The 25,835-nt window shown below is 39.4% G+C and overlaps 3 protein-coding genes across 7 annotated transcripts; 2 read left to right on the forward strand and 1 right to left on the reverse strand.

The window, feature by feature from the left end:
- The first annotated feature begins 3,535 nt into the window (after positions 1-3,535).
- LOC148725030 (monocarboxylate transporter 8-like) lies at positions 3,536-8,832 on the forward strand. 2 transcript variants are annotated; one of them, XM_088730092.1, is made up of 5 exons: positions 3,536-3,613; positions 4,476-4,505; positions 5,684-6,336; positions 6,453-6,822; positions 7,563-8,832. In XM_088730092.1, the coding sequence occupies exons 1-5, from the start codon at positions 3,583-3,585 to the stop codon at positions 7,736-7,738; spliced, it is 1,260 nt and encodes a 419-aa protein (XP_088586218.1). In that variant the 5' UTR covers positions 3,536-3,582; the 3' UTR covers positions 7,739-8,832. The 2 variants fall into 2 exon arrangements, with proteins under 2 accessions (XP_088586218.1, XP_088586217.1); XM_088730091.1 differs by lacking the exon at positions 3,536-3,613 and having other exon boundaries at positions 3,630-4,505.
- Positions 8,833-10,222: 1,390 nt separating this feature from the next.
- On the reverse strand, positions 10,223-12,313 carry LOC148725031 (uncharacterized). The gene is made up of 2 exons (XM_088730093.1): positions 11,477-12,313; positions 10,223-11,400 (listed from the first exon to the last, which is right to left on the reverse strand). The coding sequence occupies exons 1-2, from the start codon at positions 12,011-12,013 to the stop codon at positions 11,260-11,262; spliced, it is 678 nt and encodes a 225-aa protein (XP_088586219.1). The 5' UTR covers positions 12,014-12,313; the 3' UTR covers positions 10,223-11,259.
- A 3,032-nt stretch (positions 12,314-15,345) lies between these two features.
- On the forward strand, positions 15,346-25,519 carry LOC111332802 (monocarboxylate transporter 10-like). 4 transcript variants are annotated; one of them, XM_088730088.1, is made up of 6 exons: positions 15,346-15,444; positions 15,533-15,851; positions 21,412-21,560; positions 22,130-22,782; positions 22,903-23,272; positions 23,897-25,519. In XM_088730088.1, exons 3-6 carry the CDS (start codon positions 21,518-21,520, stop codon positions 24,127-24,129), a joined length of 1,299 nt encoding a protein of 432 aa, XP_088586214.1. In that variant the 5' UTR covers positions 15,346-15,444; positions 15,533-15,851; positions 21,412-21,517; the 3' UTR covers positions 24,130-25,519. The 4 variants fall into 4 exon arrangements, with proteins under 4 accessions (XP_088586214.1, XP_088586215.1, XP_088586216.1 ...); XM_088730089.1 differs by adding an exon at positions 19,494-19,637 and having other exon boundaries at positions 15,390-15,851; XM_088730090.1 differs by lacking the exons at positions 15,346-15,444; positions 15,533-15,851 and adding exons at positions 18,601-18,717; positions 19,494-19,637.
- Positions 25,520-25,835: the final 316 nt, after the last annotated feature.

Consider the following 25,835-nt stretch of genomic DNA (forward strand, 5'->3'; position numbering starts at 1 on the left):
AATTTAGACGTACCAACAAATAGGACTAAGCGATTAAGGAATGATCATAGAGGAAAACGAGGGATTATAACATATTTTTACCTCTCAGATTCAGTGACTATACGGTCATATAAACAAAAAGAATCATTCTGTAACTACTGTGGGCCAACTGACATGAAAATCATGCCTCAAACTCATGTGCAAGATGGAAAATGGTCGTGGATTGTTTGCTATCTGCGACACTCTTTTGGCTGGCTGCTATGGGATTTGTGTTCAGCTTTGGAATTTTCTTTCCTGTATTCATAGATTATTTCCAAGAGAACAGAGAAAAGACAGGTGAGAAAATTCACTAATAAATTCAAATACTTTTTGTGCGTTACAGATTCAGGGCAGATATCAAATCAGTGTGGTCGATCGATCTAGAAATATTTTTCTCTTTCTCTCTAATATTTTTGCCTACTTGCAGACGTTTCCTGTTTCCTTTGTTCCTTCACCGCGAGCAACAAAGGAAATATAACTTTTAGACGAATTTTGAAACGATTCGAAACAGTGTTTGAAAGAATAGTCTGGTTTTAATTTCCTGGGTCATTCGTCATTCCACTTTCAGTTTTTACCTTCAACTTCTCCTTAACGCGGTTGCTTGAGTTAGGGACTGTTTGGTAAGTGCTAAATGGTATTACTGTAACTGAAGTTGAAATATATTTATTAATGCATATAATAGAGACGAGCTTTAAACGATATGCCGCTCAACCAATACTTCGGGGGAGCGAGATACTTGTAGATGAAATTAATGTCGTAGTAGGATTGGGTCCGCTATATAAATGTTTCAACAGAACAGTATTTTCAGGCAGATTTGCCAAAAGGAGATCGAATCATAATTATATATAATTGTCTTGGTGCATTTAGGTTTTTAAGGCTTTTTGCTGCTAGCCCACATTATAGCAATGAATTTAATCGCGAAGTGAGAAGATGAGAATTAGTTTTACGGTTGGTTTCTCAAAACTCAAAAGTGCTGACGTTGAGCTTATGATTTGTCACGCGTTGCGTTAACCGTGCTAATCGGGCATGCCGGGAATTCTTTCAGTTGTGTGGTGTCTTTTGCCAGCGGTGTATACACGTTATCGTTCAAACAAGCTGTCTATTTTTACGACTTATTTCCCATCTCATGTCCTTGCGTAAGCACTTTTATTTGAGCAAAGAATTTCCTTTTGTTATAGAAATATTAATGCACTAAGTTTGCAAGCTGTCACACAACGCATTTCGAAGGGACCGTTGTGTAACCCCATACCATCCTTTGTACATATTTGAACAACTTGTGTTTTGAAATCATGCGCAGCAGTCAAGATTTTGAAAGGAAACAATAGATTTTGACATTCCAGCCAGGTAAAATTTAAGGTTATTCGCAAAAAAAACAAAAAAACAAAAATAGACTTAATGCGTACCATAGGTGGATTGCTGATTGTCGATCGCGTGATATCATGAGGAGGTTTGATGCTTTCTCTTTATCTTATCTTTACAAGATATACACGAACACATTTCGTTTGAAAATGATCCCTCATGCTCAAGTACCAGCAAAAAATTTAGACGGAACAACAAAAGGGACAAAGCGATTAAGGAATATCATAGAGGAAAACGAGGGGTTATAACATATTTTTATATTTTTACCTCTCAGATTTAGTGACCGATTGAGTCAGTTTGCTAGACATAACGTCTCGTAGTCACGTTCGACGCACTAAAAACTACTATAAAACGAATACAAGAATTGTAAAAACGTGTAAAATGGTATATAAAAGTCACTTGTAAAAATGTAGCGGAATTCCAAATCGATTTCGATCAATTACGATCCTCATCAGTAGTACTCCGCCATGTTTAAAATACTCATAAATAATTGTTCATATAAGTGACTCTGAAATGTCCACACTTCTTCCAGGCTTCATGCAAGCGGTCATGATGTATCAATCACAGCTCGTGGGATTTGAAAAAAGTTCCATTCGTTCTTGGAGTTCATAAGCGAGTCTTCGTTCACATTATTTATCCTCACTCCTTCAGTTATTTGTCTCAGCATCGCGTCATTGTGATAAACCCCCGTCACATCCATTCGGAACTGCTTTACCTCTCTATTGTGTTTCTCTTTACAGTGTTTCCACAATGCAGATCGTTCTTCCTTATTGTTAAGTGATTTCGTATGCTCTTTCCCTCTGGTATACGCGCTCCTGGCTGTTTCCCCTACGTATACGCTGTTACACTGGATACACTTAATCTCATACGTCACACTTTCTCTATCACACGGTCCTTTTCCACCTGTGCTACACACTGGGCAGTCTTCTCGTCCACACTGTCGCGGTTTAAATGGGTCGGACTTTTGGAGTAGTCGTTTAATGGCGATTCCGGCTTTCTCCACCACTTTAATATTGAAACCTTGCTGCTTTATTTCTGTCTGGTATTCCTTCCGTAACCGTGAGTTGGGCGTAGCTGGTACAAAAATTACTGATTCATTCCCGCCGCGTTTGTACCAGTTGGATTTCCTTTCGCTCTTTTCCTTTTCTCGTTCCACCTTTCTCCACTCCTTGGGTCGATGTAACGGTCTTTCTCCTTTTCGCTCAGCTCTTTTTCTCTTCTTCGATGCATTCGAGAAAGGAAAAGAGCGAAAGGAAATCCAACTGGTACAAACGCGGCGGGAATGAATCAGTAATTTTTGTACCAGCTACGCCCAACTCACGGTTACGGAAGGAATACCAGACAGAAATAAAGCAGCAAGGTTTCAATATTAAAGTGGTGGAGAAAGCCGGAATCGCCATTAAACGACTACTCCAAAAGTCCGACCCATTTAAACCGCGACAGTGTGGACGAGAAGACTGCCCAGTGTGTAGCACAGGTGGAAAAGGACCGTGTGATAGAGAAAGTGTGACGTATGAGATTAAGTGTATCCAGTGTAACAGCGTATACGTAGGGGAAACAGCCAGGAGCGCGTATACCAGAGGGAAAGAGCATACGAAATCACTTAACAATAAGGAAGAACGATCTGCATTGTGGAAACACTGTAAAGAGAAACACAATAGAGAGGTAAAGCAGTTCCGAATGGATGTGACGGGGGTTTATCACAATGACGCGATGCTGAGACAAATAACTGAAGGAGTGAGGATAAATAATGTGAACGAAGACTCGCTTATGAACTCCAAGAACGAATGGAACTTTTTTCAAATCCCACGAGCTGTGATTGATACATCATGACCGCTTGCATGAAGCCTGGAAGAAGTGTGGACATTTCAGAGTCACTTATATGAACAATTATTTATGAGTATTTTAAACATGGCGGAGTACTACTGATGAGGATCGTAATTGATCGAAATCGATTTGGAATTCCGCTACATTTTTACAAGTGACTTTTATATACCATTTTACACGTTTTTACAATTCTTGTATTCGTTTTATAGTAGTTTTTAGTGCGTCGAACGTGACTACGAGACGTTATGTCTAGCAAACTGACTCAATTATCGAACACGTTCCTGGCCTCGGCCCACAAAATTTCATCACAAAGATTTAGTGACCATACGCTCATATAAACAAAAAGAATCATTCTGTAACTACTGTGGGCCAACTGAAATGAAAACCATCCCTCAAACTCATGTAAAAGGTAAGGTAAAGTCTGTTTACGAACCAGTTGCCCATCAGGCTGGTGCTTAACTCCGGTTTCTGTAGCATGAAGCGACTAGGAGTATTTCTTCTCCCCCCTGGATGGGATGCTAGTCCATCGCAGGGTTACCCCCAGCATTAAATTGCCGGTACCCATTTAAATACCTGGGTGAAGAGAGGCACTGTGAGAGTAAAGTGTTTTGTTTAAGAACACAACACAATGTCCCCGGCCGGAATCGAGCGCACCAACCATGAGGCCACGACGCCTCCACACCTCAAACTCATGTCCAAGATGGAAAATGGTCGTGGATTGTTTGCATATCTGCGACACTCTCTTGGCTGGCTGCTATGGGATTTGTGTTCAGCTTTGGATGCGTTGCGTGCAGGTGGTTAAGATAACTAAATACAAAATAACAGACTACAAAATTACGAGAACTGAAAAAGTCGTGTTCTTTTATTATTATTGTGGCCTTAGTGTCTGAAAGTATAACAATTTTGAGTTTTGAGTTTACGCACACAATGCATCGAAATAAATTACACACGTCCTTGTGGTTTCCGTTTTCTGTGAATGATTGTCGTAGTGGGTCTTCGTTTTCGTAATGAGTCTTTGTTTTCGTAGGGGGGTCTTCGTTTTCGTTATGGGTCTTCGTTTTCGTAGGGGTCTTAAGTCTTCGTTTTCGGAGTCTTCGTTTTCGAAACTATCTTTTGTAACTAGTGTAAGCCAACTGACATGAAAATCATGCCTCAAATTCATGTGCAAGATGGAAAATGGTCATGGATTGTTTGCATATCTGCTACACTGTCTTGGCTAGCTGCCATGGGATTTGTGTTCAGTTTTGGAATTTTCTTTCCTGTATTCATAGATTATTTCCAAGAGAGCAGGGAGAAGACGGGTAAGAGAACTAACTTATGAATGTAAATACTTTTAAGACTTACAGATTCAGGCTATTAAATCAGTATGGTCGATCGATCAAGAAATGTTTTTCTCTTCGGCTCCCTAATATTTTTGCCTGCTTCTAGACGTTTCCTACCTTCTTTGTTCCTTTACCGCGTGTAACAGTGCAATAAAGGAAATAGGAGACGTCTGCACGTAGACAATAATATTAATATGAGACTTTCTCTTTAGAATCTATAATCTCCAATTGAGAGCAAAATTTTGTTTCGGGAAGATTTTCTCTTTGCATTTTGCAAGCTCATATTTGTAACCAGAGCGTAACCAGAGAGCAATATTGAGGGAATCTAAAACCCCCAACTAAGTAAGTTATATGGGGTTATTACTGGGTAAACGATGTTAGTATTTTTGTCTGCACATTTCTTTTCGGCGAAAGACTACCGTAGTGAAACTGCGGTTTAAACGCGATCCGAACGCGATTATTAACTGCGAAATCATGTTACTGTACAGAATTTGCATGAAAAAAATTCTCCTATTGATAATAGAAGCTGATATACCGTAGGGTGGAATAAATGGAAATAATTCGCTTTCTCTACTTATAACTGCCGCGGGTGACTAATTCTTTTATTGATACGGAGAAACAATTCTAGCACAATTTTCAACACGGGTTTCGGCGAGACAAACAACAAGGCGAAACGACACGGTCAAAAATGTAAATAAAACGGCCAACGAAAACCTATTACAATAGAAACAAAGCTAAGTACACTAGGAAAGCTACAACGAAAACCACGATGAAAACTACAAAATACAAAATTTACATTTGTTGCGATATTGTTGAATCCCTGCCTAGCGGCGAAATAGCTGCATGAAGCGAATGACAAAATAGTCGTAGTAACTGAACAACGCGCGAACAAATACTGGACAAATACTGGACAAATACAGGACAAATACTGGAAAAAAACTGCACAAACTACGATGGACAATACGGTTTAAAAACATGCTACGTTACGTAACGTTACGAAATGACACAAAGAAAGCGCACAAAAAATTAATTTTACTACAATTAGCTCTATTTGAACAAGAACAATAAACAAAAAACAAGGCGTTAGCGATCTACAATACCTTCACGTGTTAATAATTAACCGTGCTTTCTTTTTCTTTTTTTCTTTTTATTTCCAGCTTGGGTAGGTTCTCTGGCCATTGCTCTCATCTTTTTCTGTGGGCATGCGTCCGGTGTTCTAGTGGGGCGATTCGGCTGTCGTTTCACTACCTTATTTGGAGGGTTCTTGTGCACACTTAGCCTGGGCCTCTCCTCCCTGGCAACAAACATTGACGTGCTCTTTCTCACCTATAGTGTGCTCTATGGCGTGGGCACAAGTTGCGTGTTCTCTGCAAGCCTTAACATCATCAGCAGGTACTTCAACAAGTGGCGGTCAATGGCCACTGGGATTGTAATGTGTGGTCAAGGAGGAGGGGTCCTTATTCTAGGTCCCCTTTTGCAGACCATGATAGACACCTTTGGCTGGCAGAACACCTACAAAATAATGGCCGGCGTGGTTCCAGTATTGTGCCTGTCTGGTCTGACATACAGCCCCAATGTGCAGATACCTGGTATTGACAATGATGTGGTTGAAGAAGACGCTAAAATAACCAGTGAAGGGGAAAACCCAAACGAAGAACAAAACGGGGTGGAGTTAGAAGACGCTCGGGACCAAAAGAACAAGTCAGGATGGCGTGTGTACATAGCAGTGTGGAAGGAACCGAAATTTGTGGCGACAGTGATATCAGCGTCGGTCATGATGTTTACTCATTATGTACCACAGATTCATTTGGTAATTTTCATTCAGATTAGCTTAAACATCCTAAACAAGTTCATGTCTCATGTCTAAACAGCAGTCGTTTCTATTTAATCTTCTCTGAATTTTTTAATTGCGCTAATTGTTTTTAGGTTAAATATTGCGAGGAAATTGGAATAGAAGCTGGTGCAGCCTCCAGACTCTTCGTCTACTATGGAATTGCTTCATGCGTGGGGAGACTGGTATCGGGTCGACTGTGTGACTTCGAAAAGGTAAACACATTCTATGTCTACCAGACAACCGAGCTCGTCGCCGGGACATCAATTATAATCGTCACTATGGCAACATCTTATGCTCACGTGGTCGTGTTTATTGTGACATATGGTTTCTGTGACGGAGCTTTTATTACAACACTCAACGTCCTTCTTCTGACGTGCGTGAGCCCACCAAAAATACCAGTTGCCATAAGCTGGGAGATGCAAATCAGCTCATTCTTCTTGGTCAGTGGACCGCCGATTGCAGGTATGTTGTCTCATATAGATAAAGGGGGTAGGTTTCTAAAGAAAATGTGGTGCTGCGTCGGTGAGAGTAACAAGGCAGTTTGGGTTTTATCAACTGAATAAATAATGTAGATTAGCCACCGTAAAGGGTTTCAAAGCTGACGTTTCGAGCGTTAGTTCTTCGTCACAGCAGCTGGTTTAGCTACCTTACAGCTTTATGGCTATTCACAATGGCGGTTTTTTTTACTTCAAATTTGGGAAGATGTTTATATTTCCAAAAATGTAATGAAGGGCAAAGTCTGTACCCGAGCTAAGTGTCCCATCCAGCGGGAGCTTACTTCCGGTTTCCATGTAGCATGAAGCGACAAGAAGTGTGACTACTCCCCCCCCGCCTGGGTGAGATGCTAGTACACCGAAGGATCACTCCCAAGGTTTTTCCCAAGAACACAACACAAGGACTCAGCTTATTATCGAGGCCAGACCACTCGACCCAGAGTTCAGCGCACTAATCATTAGCCTAACGCGTTTACCAAAGAATTAAATAGATGAGTTAAAAAGTTAGTGGTAGTACCGTTCCTATTAATGTTATTTTATTCAACAGTTTTTTGAAATATTTAAGTTGCCCTCTCAACTCACTACTATACCAACATGCCCAATAAAAGAAAATTACGATAAAAAATCAATAAAGAGATTTCACCCAGTTCTTAAAGAAACTTCATGCCCTAACCTCTTTCTTTCTTTCTCTCTTTCTTCGTTTTGCAGGTCTTATGGTTGACTCCTTGAATTCTTACACGCATGCTTTTTACATGTCTGGCGCTGTGGTAATCGTTGGCGCATGTATTCCTTTCCTGTTACTTTTTACTAAGAAGAGGGTTTCTAAAAGACACGACATTATTGAGCTTATAGACACTCGAGCGGACACTGACACCGAGCCTTAGTTCAAATGGACCGAACGTTATTGCCACTTATCATATAAGGGGCAAAATTACTGAATTGCGATTGGTCAAGAGAGAGGGCATTTTTTCTTAATTTTTGTAATTGCCCCGGGCAAAATTAATTGAAAATGATTGGCTGAAAATCGCTTAACAACGGCTGCCAAGGTAAAGAAATTTCTGTTTGTTTTGTAACAATGGCGTCCCGTTTTTCGTGAGATCAGTAAGAAAACATTTTGCCCCTTATATTATAAACAAGTAATCACATGGTTCCTCGTAAAATTAAGAAAGCGGCCCTCGTCGCTGCGCGACTCGGGCAATTTCAGCAACTTCCGAAAACACGCGTGATATTAATCCTTAATTTTACTCGGCCCTATGCGATTACCTATACAAATTTCGTTTAGATTAGCCTTACAAGTTTTTTTAACAAATGGTAAACACCACAGCGTACACTATTGAGTTATGGATGCACGCGGGAGGTTGCTAAGCACGAAAGAAGCGTAAGAGTCGCTCGAGGCGATAGCCGAGAGCGACTCTAGCTTCTTGAGTGCTTAGCAAACCTCCCAAGTGCATCCATAACTCAATAGTGTACGCTGTGGTGTTTACCATTTGTTTTATAACATAACATTGATACATTGTAGCTAAAGATTTCCCTTTTATTTAACAAATCTTACGCGACCAGAAAAAACAAGAGCGCGCGGAAAAATAGTCTTTGCATTTCCTCACGTCAGCAGCGTACACCCATGGGCAAATGGGGGACGCTAAATTGACCAATCAGAGCGCGCGCTTTACTTTGGTTATGTTGTAATACTCAACAAGGAACAGTAATTAATGGATAATTATTGCATGGAATAGTCTGCTCAGTTAAGCTGTACACGCTGGGTCACTGACTCTATTTAGAACAAAACTAAAGATTTTTAGGGACTTGATCGGTGCATCATGTAAATTTATTTCCAGTTTTTTTCTTCCTTTGTTGCGTTACCGAAATCGCAACGGACTGGACGTTGATTTACACCCATTGAGCTCGCATGATTTACTTGTAACACATTTTTCTTTTCGACTTGACATTTCGCAATACATTGCCGACTTTCATATCGTGACAGACTGGGGCGAATGTTGCCAACGCCGGACAAAAATATTGCCTGGAAAGTTAAAAGTTATTCTGTGCGGCAAGTTTCGTATCCGAACAAAACCTATGTTTGCAGACATGAATACCTCCAAGAAAGTAGACTCAAAGGGGCCAAATAGTTTAGCAGTAAAATTGAAGGACGCTAATTTAGCTGAATGGAGCGTAGGAGATTTAAAATCTGTGTTGACAGAGATGAAACTGAAGGTTGCCGGAACGAAGAAGGAGCTTCTCGATCGGCTGCTTCCGTTTGCCAGTGACAACAATCTGTTAGAAAAGAGACTTAAAGAGGTAAAAAAGATTTATGTTTTTCAAACAAGTATGGATCCAACTGAAATACCTCCACCATCGTCTGGATTACAGACCAATCGCTTTTTCCCCTAGTAGAAGCGACAACCATAAGTCAATACACTGCATTCAAGAGACAAGGTCGCAAAGGACAATATCGCAAAGCCCAGAGAATCTTTAACTCGAGGAAGATAAAAACAGTTAAAGTTCACAAGAATGGAGAAGTTACTTTTGTAAAGGCCATGATCATCAAAAGTTTTGGGTAAGAGATCACTCGTCCGGCTGTACTGGTATTCAAAGATAATTATCTTGTGAAAGGATACTGCGAGTGTCCAATCGGTTACCCTGGCTCCAGAGGTTTCTCTTTTTTCTCTCCTTTTTCTCCCTGTTTACAATCCTTTCAGGCTGCGAAGCAGCGAGATTCGCCGAGCTGCGTAGAAGCGTCTCTTTACACTTGCCAGAAATTCTAAGGTGGTGGCACAGAAGTATTTAAAAACATTCAAAATGGTTTGAGTAAAATGCTCTATAATAAAATTAATATATATGAAAATTTTTCGAATCTCACCTCCGTTTGCGATCTTGGTTTCGGATCTTTTGCGTCAAATATATTTGGTTCCAATCGAAGAAGTGGATTATTGTCATTTTCTTGTGAATCAGCTATATTATGGTCTTGAGAAATAAGTTTTCGTTTAGTGGTATTTTCTTTGTTGCTATCACGAAACGGCGCGCAGTTCTTCTTTCTTGTTCGGAAGAGGCTAGCTGTTGACGGGGAATCCTTCGCGCATCTCTTCTCTCGAATAGACCTTTCGACGTTCACAGCTGTGCTAAATTGTATGCTACATTCTTTACGAAACTGGATGATCTCTTTGTGCTGTTCTAAAACTTTTTCGTATTTTAGAACGGTTCTGTAACACTTCTGGCACAAAACTTGTGAAACTCCAACTATGTCTCGCACTTTATCATCGAGCACAACTTCAAATCGCTTGAGAAAATCACTGTGATTTGGCTGGAAAATATTACATGAGAAGCGACCACTTATTTTGATATTCACATCGCATATCCTGCCTGAGACTACCCTGGTCCCAGAGGTTCTCTTCTCTCTACCGGAGTACGAGAATTCGGCGCAAAGCGCCGACCAACGAGCTGTAAAGCAGCGAGCGGAGAGAACCTCTGGTCAGGACCGTTGAGAATCTCACTTTCATGCCACCAAGCTTCGGGTGACAGCCATCAATCACGCCCCTTTCCGATAACCAATCAGAGTAAAGTATTAAAATACCTCTGGGGGTAGGTGTAGTGTTTTTACTTGTATCTGGAGTGGGCGTGGGGAATATATTTTGTTTCGTGGCCGTATTTACAATATCTGTCAAAATATTTGCTACACGTGCCAAATGACAAGCTCGCATGTAGTACGAACTCCAACAAAAACCCCGATTAAAATCTACTTCCCTCGGGCAAACGATTATTGCCGATTTTGCAACGAAAACGTCAAGATAAATGGCTATTCTCAATTGAATATTTTCACCGAGAAGAATCGAGATTTTCTGCGCCGCTTTAGGCTTGTTGTGAACGCCAAAGTTGAAATCAATTCCAAGGTCTCACAAGTGCTCTGTAACAAGTGCTACAGGCCTGTCCTAAAGCATGAAAAGGCAGTTAGTCAATCCGAAGAATTACAAGAGTTCAGGAACAAATACAAAGTAGTAAACATAGATGTCGGAGAATTGACGCGACGCAAGAGATGTGCGAAAGATTCTCCTTGTAAATCACCGAGAACCGCAAGAACACCGAGTTCACCAGCGACGAAAACATTTGAACGAGTTCGCAACCCCAAAAGTAAAAGAAAGATTATTTCCATGGCTAATGATAGTGCTGAAAGGGACGAAGAAGCTGTATTCGTAGGGCAACCTCGGAATGCATCACCTACGGAGGTGAGAAGTTTGCAATTATTGTATGTTGCTAGAAGGAATGTATGTTGTCCTCGGAATGCAATAATTAGCGCAGAAATTGAAAATTCGATCGAATCGCTTGCTTTCGTTTTTCTCAGTATCGATGGATCTTTGGTGCTGCACAGTGCACTTGATTCTTTGTTGAACTCCACATAGATCTTGTCGATTATCTAAGTCTTGAGTTCGGGATGCTTCCAGACAGAATTTATCACTCCATTGTATTCTTGTAAACAAATTTGTCTTACAATGCTGGAACCATTTTTTGCGCTAACTATTTTCTTAACTAGACCAGACGGATAGTAAATGCGTACCTAAGAAGAGAAGCAAATAAAATCAATAATATTCTCACATACTTCTAGCAACATACAATAATTGCAAACTTCTCACCTCCGTAGGTGATGCATTCCGAGGTTGCCCTACGAATACAGCTTCTTCGTCCCTTTCAGCACTATCATTAGCCATGGAAATAATCTTTCTTTTACTTTTGGGGTTGCGAACTCGTTCAAATGTTTTCGTCGCTGGTGAACTCGGTGTTCTTGCGGTTCTCGGTGATTTACAAGGAGAATCTTTCGCACATCTCTTGCGTCGCGTCAATTCTCCGACATCTATGTTTACTACTTTGTATTTGTTCCTGAACTCTTGTAATTCTTCGGATTGACTAACTGCCTTTTCATGCTTTAGGACAGGCCTGTAGCACTTGTTACAGAGCACTTGTGAGACCTTGGAATTGATTTCAACTTTGGCGTTCACAACAAGCCTAAAGCGGCGCAGAAAATCTCGATTCTTCTCGGTGAAAATATTCAATTGAGAATAGCCATTTATCTTGACGTTTTCGTTGCAAAATCGGCAATAATCGTTTGCCCGAGGGAAGTAGATTTTAATCGGGGTTTTTGTTGGAGTTCGTACTACATGCGAGCTTGTCATTTGGCACGTGTAGCAAATATTTTGACAGATATTGTAAATACGGCCACGAAACAAAATATATTCCCCACGCCCACTCCAGATACAAGTAAAAACACTACACCTACCCCCAGAGGTATTTTAATACTTTACTCTGATTGGTTATCGGAAAGGGGCGTGATTGATGGCTGTCACCCGAAGCTTGGTGGCATGAAAGTGAGATTCTCAACGGTCCTGACCAGAGGTTCTCTCCGCTCGCTGCTTTACAGCTCGTTGGTCGGCGCTTTGCGCCGAATTCTCGTACTCCGGTAGAGAGAAGAGAACCTCTGGGACCAGGGTAGCCTGAGACGTTAGGAGTATTGAAAACCTTTTTGATCGGAGTTCTGCTAACTGTTTGCATTTCAACATTTCGAGACACGTGAAACTTTGACAAGTTATAAACACCAAAAACTTGACTTTACCACCCCTCCCACTGTATATTTTTTTGTTTCCAAATAGAAAATGTACCTCCTCTCCCTCTTACTAATCTGTTATATGATCGCCCTCTCCTGATTGGTCGACTCAAAAGTGGTATTATTTACAGATGTCACTCATTTGAATACATGAAAGTGAAGTTCTAAACGCTTTCCACCAGAGGTTTCTCGCTGCTACGCAGCTCGGCGAATCTCGCTGCTTCGCAGCTCGAAAGGATTGTAAACAGGGAGAAAAAGGAGAGAAAAAAGAGAAACCTCTGGAGCCAGGGTACCAATCGGTAAGTGTGGAATATGCTGTCACATTGTTGCCCTCTTATTGTTTTTAAAGCATTACTCCAAGCACAAAGTTTTGTTTTCCCTAACTTGCACCCAGAATATGCAAAAGTGGCATAAAAAAGGTAGAAAGTCAAATATGGCAACAAGCACTTCCCACATACCTCTCAAGGCATATAGAAATGCTTCTTCTTCTAGGAAACCTTTGAAAATCAAGACAGGACAGGAAAACAACGGGGAAAAATTGACTGCAGCAGTTAACGGTTGAAAAAGGATGTAGAAGATATCTCAGGTCTGATAATGAAGGATCTTAATAGCCATAGACTGCAGCAGCATTTCTATAAAACTTTAAGAAAGTATGGAATCAACTCTGGACTTGCATTGCAACTTCATTGTAACAATTCTTATTATGCGAGAACTGTGTTCAGTGACCATGATTATTGTAAAGATGTTGAAGAACTTTATGACAAAAAATTTTTAAGAACAAGGTTTCAAAATTTGGAAAGCCATGCATGATGTATGGCACTCAAACCTGAATTATGTGAGCAGTTCTGAGGTCACAGATCTAGGTGATGTCAGACTTGTAAAGGAAACAGTTGACCAAAAAGATCAGACTCAAATATTAATGCATGAACACCAACATGGATTAATGCAATGCCAAAAACTGTCAAACAAGTTATTTTTCACAGAGAGTAACACATAACAATGCCAGGGATTGAATTGATCATTTAAACATCTAGACTGCATTTTACAAAAGCATGGCCATGTTTAGAATCAAATTGTCAACCAGAACAGTAGCAATATCAATATTGCCAGTGTTGTAAACAAAAGCCATGCTTAATGGACTTAAAAATGATACACTACTTTACATTTAGCTGCTAAATACATGTATGATTCATTCAAATCAGATCATCCCAGTTCTTTGTATTAATTACATACAGATTTCTGAACAATCCCTTTTGGGCCAACAGAACTTTTCAAGGTGTTTACAACATGCGCAAAGATTTGAAAGCAGTAACCTAGTATATCAATTCAATTCATGTGCCAACAGGTATTCAAGATGGTCCAGTCTCTCATTCATCCAATGAAATGTTCGTTGTATATCCTCAGTGTTGCAATGTCAAAGTTTTTCCTGATGTCAGTTTGTTCATATTGGGAATCAAACTTTAATGGAGGGCGATTATGTAGTAGTCCCTTATGGTGGCACAGGTCTGCAATGTCAAATCCTTTGTCAGTTAGAATGATTTTTCTCTTGTTCACTTTGTCCAGCACTTCACATTGTTCAGTGATGTCCTTATCAGATATTGTTCCAGGGTAAGTGTCACTGCAATGGAGAAGACCACCATGAGGATAAATCCAAACAGATGTCTTCCCAGTCGTGTGGTTTTATATGAGCTGAAGGTGATATTATTTATATCATAATTCTCTGACTGAGTTATCCAAGTTTCTGTCGCATCTCCTAGAGCCTCTGTTTCCACACAACCAGCATCATAAAATTCCTGTGGAAGGTATGCTTGGACAAAACCAGGTAAAGGTTTGAGGTCAAGACATTCAAATACTGTTGATAAGAATAATAGCCCATCCAATAAAAGCTCTAGAAATTGTTGGCACACTTGTTTGCACCATCCTAGCCATAATACCGAGGTGTAGTGAGTGTCTACAAACTGTAAAAAAAGCCATGAGTTCAGTTTTTGTGTCTAAATTCCTGCTCTTTATCTCAAGACCTCCACCTTTGCAATCAGGGTATCTGATCAGATGCAAAAATGGTTCCACACACTCATACAAACAATCAAATTCATTTGTGGTGAGTCCAGTTAAATAAATGAACTTATCCTGTTTGTCCTTCAACATCATGTAGGTGAATTGTTCTTTAGTCAGTTCATTTATTTTATTTTCCTGTTTTTTTTTTCTTTTTCGAGCAAGTGTTCTACCTGACATAATTTTCAGCCTTTCCATCTCTTTGTCCTTCTCTTTCGATTTACTTGCCAGTTCTTCACACTGATTTCTAAGCATTTTATTTTCTAGTCTGTATTGACTTTCATCTTTCCCAGAAGCCAGATTTACTACAGGAGTTATCTCCTTATTTTTCTCTCTTTCTTTCTTGACGATTATTCGACTTTTTTGATTTTACTTCACACGATGAAAACTCTAACGATCGCTTAGCTGCTACCAGCTTCTTTGCTTTTAACTTTGCACATTTTGATGCAGATTTTTCAAGATTTTGAACATACTGTTCATTACAAACACGATCCGGTAGCTCGTACAGGTTTTCTTTTTTCCTTTCGATCAGTGCTGGGAGCAAGTAACTGCTTTCTTCCAATTGATGTCATCGTTCTTAAGTACTTTCATATAAGAAGCCCTCAGATCTGCGTCAGTCGATGAACCAATTCTTGAGAGCGTATAGTACGTTAAATCCTTGTTTCTCCAGTTGTTTGTACACAAAGCCGCTGCGCAATTCCAGTGCCATCCCTTTCCCTTGTCTTGTTTCCATGTAGAGGTAGAAGATCCACTGGAGGCTGTTGCAGATTCTCCTGCCATGGCGGACATATTGAAAAATTTTGTCCGGCGTTGGCAAAACTCGCTCCAGTCTCTCACGATATGAAAGTCGGCAATGGCTTACGAAGGCGTTTTGATTGTGGGCGTTTTTTACAAATGCAAGTGTGTATGTCTCTGACTTTAAATCTATGTACCTGACAAGGTTGGACAAATGTAAGTACATTTGATTTCGTTACCCCTTTTCTGGTTTTTTTCGTCACAAAGAGATTTATTTCTGATGTTCTTTAATTTGCAATTGCAGCTTCAGATTATCGTCTTATTGTTTTCAATAAAATACTGAAAATCCAAGCCTTGTCGATTATTGCTCCATTGACCCATCGGTCGAACCTTTTTTTTTTTTTTTTTCCCTCGATTTTGTTCTTAATGGGAGACGGAGCGGAACAAGGAAACCGGAAAGAAACAATGAAAAGAATCGTCAGGTGATCATGTTCGGAATACAATAGTTCGAAACTTCTGGTTTGGAGGCACCAGTCCATTTATAACCTCTCGTTAAATTTCGACACTCTCCCGCTAAACCGATGGTCATCCAGGAAAGGAAAATGAAAGAGTTTACGACTTTGGTAGGTATTACTATGAATTAACTGATAAATCATCGGCTTACCCTACGGCTAAAGGTGCCGTACATTTATTTCTAGAAAAGCTCTCTAATTTCCAAACGTGTTGATTTGCTTTTTGAGGAGAGCTACTGTTCCATTGTAATATTCAATTAGTTTTGTTTTTCTAATCATGGGCGAGGTATATTTCATCCCTGATGGAAAGCTAGCAATATGCAGCTAAGATGTTGTGATCCCACGTCAGGAATACTGTTTCCTTAGCGTACATAGCGACGATAAAACTTCGATATATTTGTACTTCACACTTAGAGCCACACACTTGGTAAATAAGTAGAGCTGTGGGTTAGCGCGGAGAATGCAAACAAACTATCAGTCGAATTTTGAAACGATTCGAAACAGTGTTTGGAAGAAAAGTCCGGTTTTAATTTGCCGATTCATTCTTGTTTTGGACCAGAAGCTTTTAGATACATATTTATGCTATGTTTTGAATTCACTGCATAAAATGTTCTCCATAAGGACCCTTCCTTGGGGCGTATACAGTCAGTATACCCAATTGTATACGGTGAATATAAGGATGTGTAAGGTCTGTGTCATGATCAGTACACATCAGGGTATGCTAAGAAAATACTTGGACCGTATACACATGTGATATGATTTCTTATATTTCAGTATTCATGCCATTATACATCATGAATACTGTGTGTGACATGAGATATACTGGTATGTATGCTGGGCTGATATACAGGTTCTTATACTTCATGTTGAATTCCTCAGTTATAGCTTAGAGTACAAACCAGTGTATGTACCTATTGGACACTACTTTGAGACGAATATTAATGAATTCTGGGATTATCTACGGACTGATATGTTTCTGTTTGGATTTATTGCATTTTGGGGCTGAATCAATCCAATTGTAAGGGCCAAATTAGAACATGTGAAGGGTGAATTTGAAAAAATGCCGGGGCCACTTTTGGAATTTAAGGGGAGCCAAAACAGCCCCAAAAATTCAGCCCTCTCACAAATTACCTCTTTAAAAATAGCCAATATTTCAGCTCCAATGTAAGTCAAACTAAGAAGTAGAGGGCTCTTTTCTCTGCACACTGATTTCCCCCCTATACAGTCAAATAATGAATATACACTGCATACTTTATCTTTCAAATACTAATTTATTTAATTCTAAGTATTGCTACTGTTAAAACCTTTTACAGACCATGATTTTAAAAGTATGAAGAATTTTTATTATGGTATAAATGGACAAACATCATTTGAAAGAATAGAACAATAAATATATACATTTTTAACTTTAATGCAACCATTTTCTGAAATAAATCTTGATCTTCATTAAATCAGTATACTTCTCAAAATTGCAGCTATTGCTAGAAATTACACACAAGAGACACTTGTAAGTAAAGCATCCCTTTTCAATGACTAAACAAATGTGGTATGAGGCAGGTTATAACCAAGACTGACTGAATTTTTTGAAGTACAGAAAATTATTAAAATAACACAACAGCAATAAGTGGTCCTGCTCCTGCACAAGAATATAGATTTTGTTTGATTTGTGCATCTGAAAAACAAAGAGTCTTGGAGAGTATACCTTCAGTGGATGTAAAAGTACATCCCATTTTACATTATTAAAACATTAACTTTCATCGCATCAATAACTCCTTCTTGTGGGAACTGACAAATAATACTCCCCTCTGTGACTATATATACAGGAGATCAATCTCATAAATATCTCTAACAATAACAATTGGTGGCAGGATGTAATCTATAACTACCAGATCAACATCAGCCTCTCTGCAAGAGAAACAAATTTTACAACTATATTAAAAACAAGCCAAAGTGCAAAGGAGCATCAAAATTACTGGCTAGTCTGCCATGTTCAGTTGGTTATTTTCCCCTGAGACATTAAATTTACTCAAATGTTATATATACATATGTAGGATGTTTTTCTAAAACTATAAGCCAAAGCATTAAAATGGAAGTGGGAATTTTAATAGCTCAATGCTTATAATTTGTTTTCCCTTCAAGCCTAGAAAAAATACTACACGACTCCCAAAGTATCTGTGCACATCACAATTGTACATGTGGGGACTGTTCAACCATCAGAAAAAAAAAGAATCAACTATTGCATGTGCAGTATTTATCTTGTGGTTTGACTACAGCAGGATTAAAAAAATTCTCTTAAATCACAATAATGGAAAAATAGAAGGAAATTAATACAACCCCAAATTACTTGAAGCTTCGTATCTGGACTTCATAAGCAAATGGGCTCAGTAATTTTAGCTGTTCTGTAGTATTTTTGCTCCAAAGTAGCAGTGTTTATAGACTCCTACCTCCAAATGGTTAGAACTTCATCTTGAAGTCCCCTTTTCTTTCCACTCTACTGGTGCAGAACTTTGTTGATGACCAGCAGGGATGTCAATTATTTTTAATTTCTGAAATTTAAATACAGAAGAATTTACTCTTTTGTGAAAATGGGAGACATTAATTAACCCCTACATAACAGAATATTGTCTAATGTAGCAGTCTGGATAAACTCTCCTTAAAGCCAGGGCTTATACAAGTTGTAAAGTCAAAGGTGACTTCCAATCAGGTGTCTGTGACAGCAGCAGAACGTTTTGCACAAATTAAGGTATAATACTTCTTTGTAAATGATTGAAAACCTCATTTTAACTTTCTCTGTTGCATCCCTCTTCACTAAGGGCAGCTTCCATTCTATCCATTACCTCATTGACCACTTTCTCTTTGCTAGCAGTAGCATATTTAGGATATGCTGCAGCCACATAAGGTATTTTTCCCATAATTTGGTTGGGATGTTATCATTATTGAATATTCTACACAGCTGAGCTTTTAACTACATTGAAAGGTAAGACAGAAAACAACATGTATTTAGCTCGTCTTACTTTTCCAATAAATGTACTCTAGAGATATTCATAGCCACATTTGTGCTGATAACCTAAAGAAAGAAATGCTACTCTTAAGGACTGTCTATGCATGCCCTTAATAAGGGACACAAGTGTAAATTATTGGTATTTAGGAACTTGCCTTTTGTACGCACAAAATCCCTCTTCCCCCTTTAAGAAAAGAATTAGTACAACTGGGAAGCATATCACTTAAAAGTATTGCACTGCAACCTCTGACAGGCACCCTAGTATCAGACAAAAGTTGGCAGAAAAAACAAACTAACAAACAAAACTGAACCTGAGATGTAACTGGTTTTATAAAAAACTAGATCATTGGATAATGCAATTCAAGACTTTTTATTGGCTTAGCCATTATGGTATATCAGCCATTATACCATAATCTACAAATATGGTAAGCGTATGTGGCAGCTTAAAATTGAAAGGGAGCTAAAAATTTAATAAAATTTAATAATTTAATTTAACGTTTTTAATAAAACAATTATTCCACTCGCGCTTGTTGGATATGAGATGATTATAGCCAACGAGGCGCGTAGCGCCTCGTTGGCTATCTATCATCTCATATCCAACGCGCGCTCGTGGAATAATTGTTAATTATTTAATACACTTATGACAGAAACGTAGTCTATTAACTATGACAGAAACAAGCAATTTACAGCCAATACATTAGATGAAATATTTCAGATGGGCACTCCACTAACACATCCTTTACCAAATTTAGGGGCAGTTATGATTTCAAAGTGGTGAAGGGGGAATGTTTTGTCCATGAAATCCTTGTAAGCTTTGTGCTTTCGGGGGTTTTTCCTGACTTCATGGCGATTTTCATCAGAAAAGGCTTTCAAAGTTGCCAGAGTTTCACCTGCTGGTAAGTCTGGCTACTTTGCCCAAATACTGGCGTCATATCCTTATATGACGCTATATAAACCGCTCCACGCGGTTTATATCAAATGTTAAAATAAAATGTTAATAAATGTTACTAACATGTTATGATTTTAGAAATTTCTCTGTTGCTCAGCTCTGAAATTATACTAAAACTATTATTCGCCTCAGGTTCGGTGAATATTGTCGAATAGGCCCCTCGACTTCGTTTCGGGGATTATTCGACGATATTCACCTCGCCTTCGGCGAATGAATGTTAATTATAACCCACCCATTAATTTTGGCGCGATTTTATTGGTTACTTTACGGCACGTGGTGCAAAATCACAGGAAAGTTATTACACAATAATCCCCGTCCGCGTCGATATTTATCCTCCGATTTTGTCCGTGAAAAAGAAACATAGTTAACACAAGAGTTTCAATTTTTTTCGTTCTCCTATTTACATGCAATGAAACCAATCATGTCAATCATGCGCATTCGCCATCAGAATCACCACTGGCTTTTTTACTGTGTTAACACGCAGTTTAATTGCGATGTGAAAATTAATGGGAGGGTTATAAAATAAATAAACCCCGTTCTGGCTTGCTGGTATGTCGGCTGATAATGTCCTTGGCTGAGAGATTGTCCTCAAAATTTCATATTTGCCCTCGAAGCTTCGCTTCTCGGCCAAATATTCATTTTTCGGACAATCTCTCAGCCGCGGACATTATCAGCCGAAGTGCCAGCCACCCGAAGGAGTTTATTTACTAAATATACCATAATCTAATATCTGTACATAGTAACATACGGTTCCTTCTTACAAAATAAAGTCGAGAAGATTTGTCTAATATCTTGGGGGCGTTTTTTTTAATAAAACAATTATTCCACTCGCGCTTGTTGGATATGACATGATCAAAGCCAACTCGGCGCTACGCGCCTCGTCGGCAGTCTATTTAACAATTATTCCACGAGCGCGCGTTGGATATGAGATGATAGATAGCCAACGAGGCGCGTAGCGCCGAGTTGGCTATAATCATCTCATATCCAACAAGCGCGAGTGGAATAATTGTTTTATTAAAACCGTTAATTTTAAGCTGACACGTACGCTTATCATATTTGTAGATTATGGTATATTGGCTGATATACCATAATGGCTAAGCCAATAAAAAGTCTTGAATTGCATTATCCAATGATCTAGTTTTTAATAATAAACAATTATTCCACGAGTGCGCGTTGGATATGAGATGATAGATAGCCAACGAGGCGCGTAGCGCCGAGTTGGCTATAACCATCTCATATCCAACAAGCGCGTGTGGAATAATTGTTTTATTAAAAACGTTAAATTAAATTATTAAATTTTCTTAAATTTTTAGCTCTCTTTTAATTTTAAGCTGACACGTACGCTTACCATATTTGTAGATTTTGGTATATTGGCTGATATACCATAATGGCTAAGCTAATAAAAAGTCTTGAATTGCATTATCCAATGATCTAGTTTTTAATAATATCTCATATCCAACAGGCGCGAGTGGAATAATTGTTAATTATTCGCAAATAAAACTGACTACATTAGTCTCTGCATTAGTATCGTAGGCGGATCGCTGATTGCAGATCGCGTGAAATCTTGAAATCACAAAATGCATACGACCACTTTTCGTTTGAAAATGATCCCTAGAATACCTGCAAAAGATTTACACGGAACAACAAAAGAGACCAAGCGATTAGGGAATATCACGGAGGAGAACGAGGGATTGAAACTTATTTTATATTTTACTTCTCAGAATCAGTGACCATATACGGTCATATAAACAGAAAGAGTCATTTAAAGACTACTATTGGGCCAACTGACATGATAACCATGCCTCAAGTTCATGTGCAAGATGGAAAATGGTCGTGGATTGTTTGCGTATCTGCGACACTCTCTTTGCTGGTTGGTATGGGATTTGTGTTCAGCTTTGGAATTTTCTTTCCTGTATTCATAGATTATTTCCAAGAGAGCAGGGAGAAGACGGGTAAGAGAACTAACTTATAAATGTAAATACTTTTTGTGACTTACAGATTCAGGACATCAAATCAATATGGTCGATCGATCAAGAAATGTTTTTCTCTTGCTCTTTCTAATATTTATCTGAAACTTTCTCTATAGAATCTACAATCTCTATTTGTAAGCAAAATTTTGTTTGGGGAAGATTTGCTCTTTTACATTTTGCAAGCTGATATTTGGATGCAGAGTGTAACCAGAAAGCAACATTAAAGGAGTCTGAAACTCCTAACATAGGAAAGTTATATGGGGTTTTTTTGGTGAAAAGTTACCGTAACGACCAAAGCTGCGGTTTAGACGCGATCCAAACGCGATCACAAAAATCACGTTACTGTACAGGGTTTGTGATAGAATGATAGAAACTGATATACCGTGGGGTGGAGTAATTGGAAATAGTACGCTTTCTCTTCTTTCACGTGATCAAAATCAATTGGCATTTTTGTCCTTTTTTCTTTCAGCTTGGTTAGGTTCTCTGGCCATTGCTCTCATCTTTTTCAGTGGACATGCGTCCGGAGTTCTCGTGAGGCGATTCGGCTGCCGTGTCACTACCTTATTTGGAGGGTTCTTGTGCACACTTAGCCTGGGCCTCTCCTCCCTGGCAACAAACATTGACGTGCTCTTTCTCACCTATAGTGTACTATATGGCGTGGGTGTAAGTTGTGTGTTCTCTGCAAGCCTCAACATCATCAGCATGTACTTCAACAAGTGGCGGTCAATGGCCACTGGGATTGTAATGTGTGGTCAAGGAGGAGGGGTCCTTATTCTAGGTCCCCTTTTGCAGACCATGATAGACACCTTTGACTGGCAGAACACCTATAAAATAATGGCCGGCGTAGTTCCAGTATTGTACCTGTCTGGTCTGACTTACAGCCCCAATGTGCAGATACCTAGTATTAACAATGATGTGGTTGAAGAAGACGATAAAAAAAACGGTGAAGGCGACAACCGAAAAGAAGGACAAAATGGGGTGGAGTTAGAAGACACTCAGGACCAAAAGAACAAGTCGGGATGGCATGTGTACATAGCAGTGTGGAAGGAACCGAAATTTGTGGTGACTGTGATATCATCGTCGGTCATGTTGTTTACTCATCATGTACCACAGATTCATTTGGTAAGTTTCAATTCATTCAGATAAACTAAAACATACTAAACAGGTTCATGTCTCAGGTATAAATAGCTGTCGTGTCTCATTAATATTTTCTTGATTCTTAATTGCGCTTATTATTTTTAGGTGAAATATTGCGAGGAAATCGGAATCGAAGCTGGTGCAGCCTCCAGACTCTTTGTCTACTATGGAATTGCTTCATGCGTGGGGAGACTGGTGTCGGGTCGACTGTGTGACTTCGAAAAAGTAAACACATTCTATGTCTATCAGACAGCCGAGCTCGTCACCGGGGCATCAATTATAGTTGTCACCAGGGCAACATCTTATGCTCACATGGTCGTGTTCATTGTGATATATGGATTCTGTGACGGGGCTTTTATTACAACACTCAACGTCCTTGTTTTAATGTGCGTGAGCCCACCAAAGATACCAGTTTCCATAAGCTGGGTGATGCAAATCAACTCATTCTTCTTGGCCAGCGGATCGCCGATTGCAGGTATATGTTGAATAAATGTAAGGCTGGTTAAGCTACCTTTCTGCTCTATGGCTATTCACAATAGCGGGTTTTTTGCTCCAAACTTGGAAGGATGCTTATATTTCTAAGAATGTAATGAAAGGTTGTCTGTACCCGAGCCAAGTGTCCCACCCAGCGGGAGCTTTTCCTGATTTCCTTAGCATGAAGTGACAGGAAGTATTAATCTCCCCCCCCCCCCCCCGATGAGATGCTAGTCCACCGAAGGGTCACCCCAAAGGTTTTGCTCAAGAACGGAACACACTGACTCAGCTTGAGGCCGAACCACTCGGCTAGGAGTCCAGCGCACTAATCACCAGGCCACCGCGTCTCCCAAAGAATAAAATGGATGAGTTACATAGGTAGCTGGGGGTAATACCATCCCCATTAATGCATTAATGTAATTGTATTCAACAGATTTATGAAATGATAAGTTGTCCTCTCAGCTCACTCTCAACATGCCGAATAGAATAAAATGAAAAAAAACAACAACAAATAATTAAACAATCAAACTAACAAACAGAAAACAGCAAAGAGATTTCACTCAGTTCTCAAACAAACTTCATGCCCCAACCTCTTTCTTTCTCCCTCTCTTTCTTCGTTTTGCAGGTCTTATGGCTGACTCCTTGAATTCTTACACGCATGCTTTTTACATGTCTGGCACTGTGGTAATCGCTGGCGCATGTATTCCTTTCCTGTTACTTTTTACTAAGAAGAGGGGTTCTGAAAAACAAGAAGCTGTTGAGCTGGATAACACTCGAGCGGACACTGGTACCGAGCCTGGTTCAAATGGGACGAACGTTGCATCCACAAATTCTGTTTATTATGTCACCAAATTGTAAATGATTGCATTAGAGAGTGGCATACATTTCATAAAATTGTAACAGGTCCGTAGTTGATTTACTTTTAGAGATGTTGTACTTGCACGGCTTTATTCCGCCTAATAAGGAAGGGAAAACGCCATGTTGGGATATGCGGATTGGCGTTGGAATGGTTCAGGTCGTATCTGGCGTAAAGAGGCCAGCGAGTCTCCATCGAAGGATCTCTTTCAGAGCGCTTTAGCCTGGAGTGTGGTGTCCCACAAGGGTCATGTCTGGGCCCCCTGCTCTTTCTAATCTATGCATCCAAGCTCTTCAGAGTGGTTAAAGATCAACTTTCACACGTGCATTGCTATGCCGACGACACACAGATTTATCTGAGTTTCTAACCTATCAGTAACACATCCCAGGAAGATGCAATCCGTGCGATGGAATGTTGTATCGAGAAGATCAGGCGCTAGCTGATCCATGATGGACTCCTTCTTAATGACGACAAGACTGAGTTTATTATTATTGGAACACGCCAGCAACTTAACAAATTACAGGCTATGAATATTACAGTAGGTTGTTCAGAGATAAAATCTAGCCACCAAGTTAAGAACCTTGGGAGCTGGCTTGATCCAAACCCTCAATATGCGCCACCATATTACTAATGTATGTAAGGCGGGTTTTTTCTACTTGCATAATATTAGACACATTAAGAAGTATTTGTCGAGAGACATCTTACTCACTCTGGTACACGCATTCATCACGTGTAGGTTAGATTACTGTAATGCTTTATTGTATGGCCTTCCCAAAGAGCAAATAGCTAAGTTACAACGCGTGCAAAATGCTGCCGCCAGACTAATTATGGATATCGGGAAGTATTCTCACATTACTCCAGCACTCTATGAGTTACACTGGTTACCAGTACTAGCGCGTATACACTTTAAGATCTTATTATTAACTTTTAAAGCCATCCATGGCCTCGCACCCGCATATATTAGCAATCTTTTAGCTATCAAACGCAAGTCCTTGTACAATCTTAGATCTAACTCAGGTATTTTATTAGAGCCACCTAGAGGCAAAATGCTGGCAACCCTGGGTAAACGAGCATTTCAGGCAGCTGCACCGCATCTATGGAATGAGCTACCATTGCAATTACGCAATATTCGATCTGTAGAAATTTTTAAGAATTCAATTAAGACTTTTCTTTTTAGGCAAACCTTTTAATAGTAGATAAATTATAAATCTTATATAGCCAATTTAACGGTAATATGTAACTTATTATTTTTTTTACTTACATGAGATTTTAATATTTAGAGATATCAGTTGTAAAGCGCTATTGATCTGTTATTGTAAATAGCGCTATATAAGAAATAAAATATTATTATTATTATTATTATTATAAGGATTAAATATAGACGTATTGCAATACTTTGGCTTGAGATTTTACTGGGGATTTTCCAGTACTCGTGACTGTAGGAAAAATACCAGCTAGTAGTTACGTAAGGCAAACTATGAATACCGTAGTAGATTGTAGTTTGAGTTAGATTGTTGGAACGTTTGAGCTGTTATAACGAGAGATTGTTAGAACATTTGAGATGTTAAAATGAGAGAATTGTTAGAGCGTCGGCAGTGTTCGTCGAAAATAAATCTGTCGGAAAAAAAGCTGTTTACATTCCTCCAGAGTCCATACAGATTCCACGACAACAAGAGATTTTATGCAAGGAAGCCAACCTGAACTACTA

The sequence above is a fragment of the Stylophora pistillata genome, chromosome 8 (assembly GCF_964205215.1).
Source record: "Stylophora pistillata chromosome 8, jaStyPist1.2, whole genome shotgun sequence".
NCBI lineage: Eukaryota > Metazoa > Cnidaria > Anthozoa > Scleractinia > Pocilloporidae > Stylophora > Stylophora pistillata.